The following is an 11,979-nucleotide window of genomic DNA, read 5'->3' on the forward strand; positions in this document are numbered from 1 at the left end:
AAACATGCCACAATAAAGTCAAGCGTGGTGGTAAAGTTGTAAGACATTTTAATACAACAAATCTGATCATGCATTTAGCGAAATACCACCGTAAAGAATATGAAGAATTTCTAAAGAAAACTGACGAAAAGAAAAAGAAAGGTCCTACCCAACTAACTCTGACAGAAACGTTCGCGAAGCGTGACATACTGCCACTGAACAGTGCTAAAGCCCAGGGGATAACTAGAGTCATTGCCGAGGAAATAATTCTGGATGATGAGCCGTTATCTCTCGTGAGTAGAGTGGGCTTTCGACGCACCATCCAACACATCTCCCCATTATGCTCGGACTGCAGTCAGGGGGGGCAAACAATTAAAGGGAGTGTGTAGATATATATATATTTTTTTAAGTTTACACTTGTTCAAGAGCAAGTATTGATGCTGAGTTATAGACATTTTATCCCACTCAGGTTGTTTGTGTGTTTTGCTTTTTTTAATAATGTTTACAGCATTATTTGCACTTTATACTGTTCACTTTTTTACTGTTCAATAATGCCATTTCTGTTTGTCATGTCTATTTTGTGTTTATCCTTGAATAAACAGGTCAGTTTCTTGTTACCAACCATTGTGTATTATTCAAACTCACCTAATTCAGCTGGCTAGTTGTTATCAAGAGTACTAAAACCCTTTTCAACATGAATCTGACAGCTAAATAGGCTAAATAACTTTAAACTTTAATACATGCTCGGATAGGCCAGTATCAGTATCGGATCGGAAGTGCAAAAACAACATCGGTATCGGATCGGAAGTGCAAAAACCTGGATCGGGACATCCCTAGTTCAGGGCTGTACAGCGGAGGCATTTCAGTCGTATTTGCAACAAAAATAAGTTGTGAGAGTATTGAAAAAAAAAAGTAGCACAAGTGCGAATACAGATTTTACCATTTAATTAGCATTTTGCTTCTAAAATAAATCGATCTAAATTTAATCAAACTAGAGGAAATGTTCCGCCCATATGAATAGCATGTTTGAAATAAACTTAAACCATAATGATCACCAAATAGGCAAGTGATTGACACGAAAGTGTCATTGATCACTCTGTGAAATATTTTTGTGCTACTCATTTTTCCATTTAGTAGTACCGATGCTACTAGTGAACAAGCTAAGCGTACAGCCCTTATGTTTAGTTAAAATTAAATTTGCAGTGACTGGCTAATTGTTTTTGTAGCAGCTAAGCCAGTATTTTGCGACAGAGGGCGATACAGTGTACAGGTGATCGCGTCTGCGCTGAGCAGATGCGCAGAGGGTTGATATAGTGCTAGCATCGTCTGCTAATAACAAGGTTTGTTTCCCCCAAATCTTACTCTATTTGATCCACTTTTATTGATTTATTTAAGGAGCAAAATTACAATGAAAGGGTTGAAATCTGTATTTGCATGTGTTCCACCTTTTTATTTTTTTCTAGTTTTTCTGATTCTACACAAATTATTTGTGCAAAATAAATCCCTTCTGCACAAATAACAAAACACTCTAATAAACAAAGCATTGAAAAAAAGACTTACATTGAGTCCACAGGAGATTTGCTGGAAGAGCGCTCAGCTCGCACTGGAGATGGCGGTATGTATTCCAAGTCATCTTCAATCTCAGAGTTGTCATCAATCTGTATGGACGTTGGGTCAGTCCATTTTCTCTTACGGCCTGAGGAGAGAGGTGAACAAAGTGTGTTTGTATTTCATTTGGTTCTTTTTAAGTATAAAATGTAAAAATATTACACATTATTGTTACCTCTCTCTTCTTCAAAGGGTTTAAGGACATCATCATTGTCCTCCTCGCTATCACTAACAACAGATTTTATATACGCTGGCTGACGTCTCCTGGGTGTGTGCACTGGAGAATCATCCACTTCAAACTCTGCTGGAAGTGGACTCGGAGCAGGCGAAACATGAGCCTCATCCGCTGTGGGCACCCCTGCGGGCTCTATAGCGCCTTCAGCTGAAACTGGCCGAATGCTAGTAGTTGTTGTCTTGGTTACTTCACCAGTGAATGAGTCGTTCTTTGCTTTGGCAGTAGTTTCAAAGTCATCCAGATCATCCCAGTCGTCCATCTGGAACCCAAGCGATGCATCCAAGTTTGTGGAGGTGCTCTCATTGGTGCTTAAAACCTGCTTGTCGTATTTGGGTGACGATGCAGACGGACGTTGGACAGCTGGAGTGCAGACACCCTCCGAGCTGATGTCCGGCTTGGAGCTTGTAGATAAGAAGCTGCTGATTTTGGATTTTTGAGATCTTGCTGGCTTGTTTGAAAACGTCACAGGTTTAGTCACCAAACTGTTCTTAGGGACATTGACATTCCTGTTTGCCAAAACATTGGGGCTGGTTACCTTGGTCGGGATTTCCACCCTGTTTGAACCCAACGGAGACTTCTTTTTAAAACAAAAAGGTCTGAAAAATGAAGAGAAGAGACAATTAATGGGCTGTACTGCAAAGGGACTTTAATTGGCCATAATTCAATACATTGACAAATGCTTCTAAACAGGAGGGTAGACCGTATGTGTGCAAAGTAGGGATACAGGTAAAAGCCAGTAAATTAGAATATTTTGAAAAACTTGATTTATTTCAGTAATTGCATTCAAAAGGTGTAACTTGTACATTATATTTATTCATTGCACACAGACTGATGCATTCAAATGTTTATTTCATTTAATTTTGATGATTTTAAGTGGCAACAAATGAAAATCCAAAATTCCGTGTGTCACAAAATTAGAATATTACTTAAGGCTAATACAAAAAAGGGATTTTTAGAAATGTTGGCCAACTGAAAAGTATGAAAATGAAAAATATGAGCATGTACAATACTCAATACTTGGTTGGAGCTCCTTTTGCCTCAATTACTGCGTTAATGCGGCGTGGCATGGAGTCGATGAGTTTCTGGCACTGCTCAGGTGTTATGAGAGCCCAGGTTGCTCTGATAGTGGCCTTCAACTCTTCTGCGTTTTTGGGTCTGGCATTCTGCATCTTCCTTTTCACAATACCCCACAGATTTTCTATGGGGCTAAGGTCAGGGGAGTTGGCGGGCCAATTTAGAACAGAAATACCATGGTCCGTAAACCAGGCACGGGTAGATTTTGCGCTGTGTGCAGGCGCCAAGTCCTGTTGGAACTTGAAATATCCATCTCCATAGAGCAGGTCAGCAGCAGGAAGCATGAAGTGCTCTAAAACTTGCTGGTAGACGGCTGCGTTGACCCTGGATCTCAGGAAACAGAGTGGACCGACACCAGCAGATGACATGGCACCCCAAACCATCACTGATGGTGGAAACTTTACACTAGACTTCAGGCAACGTGGATCCTGTGCCTCTCCTGTCTTCCTCCAGACTCTGGGACCTCGATTTCCAAAGGAAATGCAAAATTTGCTTTCGTCAGAAAACTTGACTTTGGACCACTCAGCAGCAGTCCAGCTCTTTTTTCCAGGGTCAACGCAGCCGTCTACCAGCAAGTTTTAGAGCACTTCATGCTTCCTGCTGCTGACCTGCTCTATGGAGATGGAGATTTCAAGTTCCAACAGGACTTGGCGCCTGCACACAGCGCAAAATCTACCCGTGCCTGGTTTACGGACCATGGTATTTCTGTTCTAAATTGGCCCGCCAACTCCCCTGACCTTAGCCCCATAGAAAATCTGTGGGGTATTGTGAAAAGGAAGATGCAGAATGCCAGACCCAAAAACGCAGAAGAGTTGAAGGCCACTATCAGAGCAACCTGGGCTCTCATAACACCTGAGCAGTGCCAGAAACTCATCGACTCCATGCCACGCCGCATTAACGCAGTAATTGAGGCAAAAGGAGCTCCAACCAAGTATTGAGTATTGTACATGCTCATATTTTTCATTTTCATACTTTTCAGTTGGCCAACATTTCTAAAAATCCCTTTTTTGTATTAGCCTTAAGTAATGTTCTAATTTTGTGACACACGGAATTTTGGATTTTCATTTGTTGCCACTTCAAATAATCAAAATTAAATGAAATAAACATTTGAATGCATCAGTCTGTGTGCAATGAATAAATATAATGTACAAGTTACACCTTTTGAATGCAATTACTGAAATAAATCAAGTTTTTCAAAATATTCTAATTTACTGGCTTTTACCTGTATAACAAAATAAAAGTCATATCACGGTTATTGCGACCAAAATGATATTGGTAAATGTGCTCAAAAAGTACTATTACACACACGCGCTGAAATATTTTACGGTAACAAAGTTTCACTTAAAACATTTTTTATAAAGGTTTTCGAGTGTTTCTTAGCGATGAAGGCAATATGAGTGTTGCACATTCGGTTATGTGAAGTAACGCGGTTTCTCTTACTGTTTTACACATCCATCTATCCCATGGAGTTAGCGAAAAGAGACCTGCGATATTCAATGTGCACAATTAAACACATTAGCTGCTCAGATAGCAATGTGTTTATACAAGCTTATATTGAGGTATGAAGATTTGTTATGAGGATAAGCGTTAATGACTCTTGCATTCATGATAGCATTTAAGCTAGCTAGCGATCAGCTTCTCCAGTAAATGAACAGTGTAAGCAGTCTGAGTTTATTGAAGTGCAGTTATTAATCACTGGTTTTAAAATCATTTAATGGTAATACTAACGGTCTGGACTTTACCAAGGTTTATCATTACACTGTTTATCATTACATCCCTAGTTTGAGTAGTACATGGAAGTCATTATTTAGGCCTATGTCCTTTACTTCACCCTTTGTTTCACAACCATTGATTTGTATCTATTTGCTAAAAGTAAATTACATTTAAAATGTTCAACTATTAAGGGACAATACGATGGAATTAAAATTTGGGACAACACCTCCACAAGGGATGTCATTAAGAAGTAGTGGAAGAGGATCCCAATAACAGCCAGTGTTGCCAACTTGGCGACTTTCTAACTAAATCTGGTGACTTTCCAACTCCTCTTAGCAACTTTTTTTTTCTAAAAAAAATGATTAGCAACAAATCTAGCGAATATTTTGGATGTTTTAGAGATAAAAACACATAACTCTGCAGTTAATGTCCTCAACGAGCATCGGTTGCTTCTGTAAGCCCTTCCTCACAGGCAATCAGGTTGATAGTAGCCTCATCCAGCAGTCCCAGCTGCACTCAGAGCAGAGAGAAGACCAACAACTCTCCGCATCCAGACTGCAAATAAAATGTGCAAAGCTGTCCTTTCCGCATTGGCTTATAGAGCGAGATGCAAATGATTATTCGCTGTCACATTAGAAATAAATTGTTGCAATATACCAATTCCAATGTTCATGCAAATGAGCCAGTCAATATATTTGGTTTGTTTGTGAATATCTCTTTAGTCTTTTGATCATCTAACATCTAACAATGCGTAACAAATTGATTTGAATAAAAAACTAAGAATCAACAGAAGACATGTCATTATCATAATTACCATTTTTAAAACTCACATTTTATCTCTTCCACAATGTTATTCCACTCTCCTACAGTTGAGCCTGTGCAGCTCTGGTTTAGTAAACTAAGTATCCAAAGTTGCATTCCTATATAGCAGCGATTCTAAAACTGTGGTACACAGGCTCCATCTAGTGGTAAGCCAAAATAATCACTTAATTAAAGGCCTACTGAAAGCCACTACTACCGACCACGCAGTCTGATAGTTTATATATCAATGATGAAATCTTAACATTATAACACATGCCAATACGGCCGGGTTAACTTATAAAGTGACATTTTAAATTTGCCGCTAAACTTCCGGTTCGAAACGCCTCTGAGGATGACGTATGCGTGTGACGTAGCCCGGCGAACACGGGTATGCCTTCCACATTGAAGCCGATACGAAAAAGCTCTGTTTTCATTTCATAATTCCACAGTATTCTGGACATCTGTGTTCGTGAATCTGTTTCAATCATGTTCATTGCATTATGGAGAAGGAAGCCAAGCAAGCAAAGAAGAAAGTTGTCGGTGCGAAATGGACGTATTTTTCGAACGTAGTCAGCCACAACAGTACACAGCCGGCGCTTCTTTGTTTACATTCCCGAAAGATGCAGTCAAGATGGAAGAACTCGGATAACAGAGACTCTAACCAGGAGGACTTTTGATTTGGATACACAGACGCCTGTAGAGAACTGGGACAACACAGACTCTTACCAGGATTACTTTGATTTGGATGACAAAGACGCAGACGTGCTACTGTGAGTATGCAGCTTTGGCTTTTTTTTGCGTATGTACGTAACTTTTTTAAAATATATAAGCTTTATGAACCTTGGGTTAGGTGAACGGTCGTTTGGGCTGAGTGATTGTGTGTGTTGATCATGTGTTTGAATTGTATTGGCGTGTTCTATGGAGCTAGGAGCTAGCAGAGGAGCTAGGAGCTAGCATAACACGTACCGTACCGTACGTGCGCGTCACGTACGTAACTTTTTAAAAATATATAAGCTTTATGAACCTTGGGTTAGGTGAACGGTCTTTTGGGCTGAGTGATTGTGTGTGTTGATCAGGTGTTTGAATTGTATTGGCGTGTTCTATGGAGCTAGGAGCTAGCAGAGGAGCTAGGAGCTAGCATAACAAACACGCAGGTGTTATTATGCAGGATTAATTTGTGGCATATTAAATATAAGCCTGGTTGTGTTGTGGCTAATAGAGTATATATATGTCTTGTGTTTATTTACTGTTGTAGTCATTCCCAGCTGAATATCAGGTACCGTGAGTATGCAGCCTTGGCTGCTAAACATTCGATAACTTGACCGTATGTGCGCGTCACGTACGTAACTTTTTAAAAATATATAAGCTTTATGAACCTTGGGTTAGGTAAACGGTCTTTTGGGCTGAGTGATTGTGTGTGTTGATCAGGTGTTTGAATTGTATTGGCGTGTTCTATGGAGCTAGGAGCTAGCAGAGGAGCTAGGAGCTAGCATAACAAACACGCAGGTGTTTTTATGCAGGATTAATTTGTGGCATATTAAATATAAGCCTGGTTGTGTTGTGGCTAATAGAGTATATATATGTCTTGTGTTTATTTACTGTTGTAGTCATTCCCAGCTGAATATCAGGTCACCCCCGGCTCTCACAGCATCTTCCCTATCTGAATAGCTTCAACTCCCCACTAGTCCTTCACTTGCACTTTACTCATCCACAAATCTTTCATCCTCGCTCAAATTAATGGGGAAATTGTCGCTTTCTCGGTCCGAATCTCTCTCACTTCATGCGGCCATCATTGTAAACAATAGGGAACTTTGCGTATATGTTCAACTGACTACGTCACGCTACTTCCGGTAGGGGCAAGCCTTTTTTTTATCAGATACCAAAAGTTGCAATCTTTATCGTCGTTGTTCTATACTAAATCCTTTCAGCAAAAATATGGCAATACCGCGAAATGATCAAGTATGACACATAGAATAGATCTGCTATCCCCGTTTAAATAAAAAAAATTCATTTCAGTAGGCCTTTAAATATTGTATTGCCGTGATTCCACCCATTATCAAAAGGTTAATCAGCCTTCAATGGAAGTCATTACTATCAGACTACTGTAGATTGAAGTCCACGCCTAAATAAACAATTAAAAGACACAAACAGAAGCGTCCTACACCCTCATTTCCAGCCCTCATCACTTAATCTGGCCAGAATTTTCAGCTCTCACTGGATCGGTTCGCAGCGGAGTGTGACGCGACTGGGACGAGAATCAGCATTTTCAAGTCCAAGACCATGGTTCACGTCCGGAAAAGGGTTGAGTTCAAGTACCTCGGGACCTTGTTCACGAGCGAGGGAAGACTGGATTGTGAGATAAACAGGCGGATCTGTGCGGCGTCTGCAGTGATGCGGACCCTGTATCGGTCTTTCGTGGTGAAGAAGGAGCTGAGCCTGAAGGCTAAGCTCTCAATTTACCGGTCGATCTACGTCCTATGGTCATGAGCTTTGGGTTATGACCGAAAGGACAAGATCACAGGTACAAGCGGCCGAAATGAGTTTCCTCTATGTCGGGTGGTGGAGTTCTCTCTTAGAGATAGGGTGAGAAGCTCTGTCATTCGGGAGGAGCTCAGAGAAAAGCCGCTGCTCCTCCACAAAGAGAGGCGCCAGATGCCCCCCAAACGCCTCCCTGGGGAGGTGTTCTGGGTGGTAGGAGACCATGGGGAAGACCCAGGACAAGGTGGAGAGACTATGTCCTCCAGCTGGCCTGGAAACACCTCACGATCCCCCATGAAGAGCTGGATGAAGTAGCTGGGGAGAGGGAAGTGTGGGCTTCTTTGCTTAGGCTGCTGTCCAGGGCAACTCGACTTCGGATAAACGGAAGAAGATGGATGGATGTTTTCCTATGTTGAAATACAGTTTTACTGTTTCCAACTGTGTGTAATGTTACAGTGGCTAAACATATTAAAGACACTGGTTAAATAAATAAAAAATCTGCCTTGTAGCTTACTACGCTACTGTGTCTTAATGTTGGTCATTATGGTGGTACATGGACAAATACCACTGAGGTATTATTTGGTTTAAAAAAAAAAAGTATAAAAACCAATGCTATTTAGTTGTGATTAGACTAGTACCTTGTGAAAATAGTGTCTAAAACGTGAGGGTTGTGCTCATTATTGCACGATAAAGTCGCAGGTTCATCCGTCCTTCCAGATCACGCACAGACAGTTTGACCCTTTGCAGTTGTTTTGTGCAAACATGACCAACGCAATTAAACGTTATCGATGACGTAACAATGTATGGTCCTGTTTACAGTGTCGCACATATTAATGCTGCTATAAGCTAACACTTTGCTCATTCTACAGCACAGCAATTGCTGACGTTAGCCAGCTTTTTAAACACTTACCCCGTTTTAGGTTTAGCCAGCGACCGTTTACTTTGGGCAGTGTTGCTGTGTTTAGCCAGCTGCTCTTTCAAATTATTCTGTGGAAGAATGGACATTGTTGCTGAAGTGGGGAGTCGGCTAGCGACCAGCAGCTAGCTAGCTGACATTGAAGTCCGAGTAAAAAAAAAAAAGTCACCGTTCATTCGGTACTCTCTGACAATGAGCGCAGCGCTAATCGCGACATTAGACAGCGGCCTCCACAAATAGTCGTAGGTTGAAAAAAATCCCTATTATAACATCACACCGAATTGCTTCGCCTGGTGAGTTCACAGCTGCCACTTAAGAAAACTCACCAAGGCATTTTGCGCCATTTGATGCTGCTGTCTTATTGGTCAAAATGTCCCACCGCGGAGGATCATGGGAGATGTAGTATTTCTGTGAAGGAACGTCACTAAGACTGCCTCACATGGAGCGTTTGATTTCTACATGACTTTATGCTTACTTGTTGCTATTAGTAATATATAAAGAGTAACAAGAACATTGGGTAATCTACAAAAACACTTGAGACCAAATGCCCCTGAGACAAAATGGATTTATTTGCAAGAGGTAACTTGGAAACAATAGTAGCTTGTTAAATCATCATGTCTTTTATTATTTATGTATCTTTTTTATATGTATTTATTTTCCTTACAAAACTGAGTATTTCATCAAGGTGTGGAAACATGAGGGGCTGTAAGATAGATTTCCTACCACTTGGTATTGCTATAACAGCAAAAAAAACAACAACAAAAAAACAACATATTTATGATAATAATACTGTATGTGCATGTATAAGTGTCCACCGTATTTAATACTATTTTGTCTGTCGGTGTGTCGCATGCCTGCCACGTGAGCTACAAAAGTGTCCTGTACATACATGGTAAAATACATACAAATATTCACAGAATAAGCACTACATTACTATATTCCTGCTAACAGAAATGGTTATAGACAGGATTATAGTATAAATGCAAAACACTTTGTTGTCACCTACATCTAAGGTCATGGTTTTCAAGACCACTGTTTGAGCAGTTTGTATATACATACTGTACATGCCCAAAGTTTGGACACACCTTCTCATTTCAATGCGTTTTCTTTATTTTCATGACTATATACATTGTAGATTGTCACTGAAAGCATCAAAACTATGACACCTGTGAAGTGAAAACCATTTCGGGTGACTACCTCTTGAAGCTCATTGAGAGAATGCCAAGAGTGTGCAAAGCAGTAATCAGAGCAAAGGGTGGCTATTTTGAAGAAACTAGACTATAAAACATGTTTTCAGTTATTTCACCTTTTTTGTTAAGTACATAACTCCACATGTGTTCATTCATAGTTTTGATGCCTTCAGTGACAATCTACAATGTAAATTGTCATGAAAATAAAGAAAACACATTGAATGAGAAGGTGTGTCTAAACTTTTGGCCTGTACTATATATATATATATATATATATATATATATATATATATATATATATATATATATATATATATATATATATATATATATATATATATATATATATATATATATATATATATATATATATATATATATATATATATATATATATACACATATATATATATATATATATATATATATACACATATATATATATATATATATATATATATATATATATATATATATATATATATATATATATATATATATATATATATATATATATATATATATATATATATATATATATATATATATATATACATATATATATACATATGTGCATATATATTTTAAAGAATACACTGTTTCACATAAAGAAATATGCAGGGGTTGCATGTACCAAATGTACAGCACATCTTAGTGAAGTGAATTAACAACAAAGTACAAAATACTTTCTCAAGTTTATATAAAGAGCAGGTCACTCATATACTACTACAAAAATAGTGTTTGAATGCTGCAGGCAGAGGTCATTCACTTATATTTTTTTTATCATATTGTTAACAAACAGCAATGCATATAACAGAGTGATATACTACTGTCACGTTCCACAATCACTGGAACAGCAAGATGGACAGATTGTCTTTTAATTACAGGAGCAACAACCTTTCTTCGTTTTTTACTCTACAGAAGTATCGCTCCACCTGAATGTACAACACTGACCATGTTTTTTTGTTGATAAAATTAAAAAATAAATGATATTTCATATAAACAAACTTGCTGAACTCTATAGCTGTTCTTTATAATAAACAACAGAACTCAAACAATGGAGGTTAATTTGTGTCTTTATTACAAAAGCTTTTTTTTTGTAAAATGATTTTTTTTTTAACGTCAAATAATGCTGACAATTTGCTAGAATTAACATGTGTGAGCACATATGAGTGTTACAATATTCTGTTTGTTAAAATAATTCAATGTATAAAAATTCAGTAAAAAAAAAATCAGTGTTGTGGTGATCACAATAGGTATATACAATATACAGACAGCTATTAACCAAGACGGAGGTATTTCCGGGTCAAGGGGGACAAAGACATCACTAGTGTCCTGCTGTAACTGTCAAACTAGTGACTTTCTTGTCCCCTTTGACCCGGAACCGGAAATACCTCCCGCTTGGTAAATATCTCTCTCTCTCTCTCTCTCTCTCTCTCTCTCTCTCTCTCTCTCTCTCTCTCTCTCTCTCTCTCTCTCTCTCTCTCTCTCTCTCTCTCTGTGTATATATATATATATATATATATATATATATATATATATATATATATATATATATATATATATATATATATATATATATATATATATATATATATATATATATACACTACCGTTCAAAAGTTTGGGGTCACCCAAACAATTTTGTGGAATAGCCTTCATTTCTAAGAACAAGAATAGACTGTCGCGTTTCAGATGAAAGTTATCTTCTGGACATTTTGAGCGTTTAATTGACCCCACAAATGTGATGCTCCAGAAACTCAATCTGCTCAAAGGAAGGTCAGTTTTGTAGCTTCTGTAACGCGCTAAACTGTTTTCAGATGTCTGAACATGATTGCACAAGGGTTTTCTAATCATCAATTAGCCTTCTGAACCAATGAGCAAACACATTGTACCATTAGAACACTGGAGTGATAGTTGCTGGAAATGGGCCTCTATACACCTATGTAGATATTGCACCAAAATCCAGACATTTGCAGCTAGAA

General features: G+C 38.5%; 1 protein-coding gene across 1 annotated transcript in view; it reads right to left on the reverse strand.

Annotated features, from left to right (window-relative positions):
• blm (BLM RecQ like helicase) overlaps positions 1-9,156 on the reverse strand; it is a 28,649-nt gene extending 19,493 nt beyond the window's left edge. Inside the window, 4 exon segments of the mRNA XM_062042544.1 lie at positions 1,540-1,675; positions 1,763-2,270; positions 2,358-2,418; positions 8,799-9,156. Of these exon segments, the coding sequence (XP_061898528.1) occupies positions 1,540-1,675; positions 1,763-2,270; positions 2,358-2,418; positions 8,799-8,893 (800 nt within the window). The 5' untranslated portion in view covers positions 8,894-9,156.
• Between the last annotated feature and the right edge of the window lie 2,823 nt (positions 9,157-11,979).

This window comes from Entelurus aequoreus, linkage group LG03, assembly GCF_033978785.1.
Source record: "Entelurus aequoreus isolate RoL-2023_Sb linkage group LG03, RoL_Eaeq_v1.1, whole genome shotgun sequence".
NCBI lineage: Eukaryota > Metazoa > Chordata > Actinopteri > Syngnathiformes > Syngnathidae > Entelurus > Entelurus aequoreus.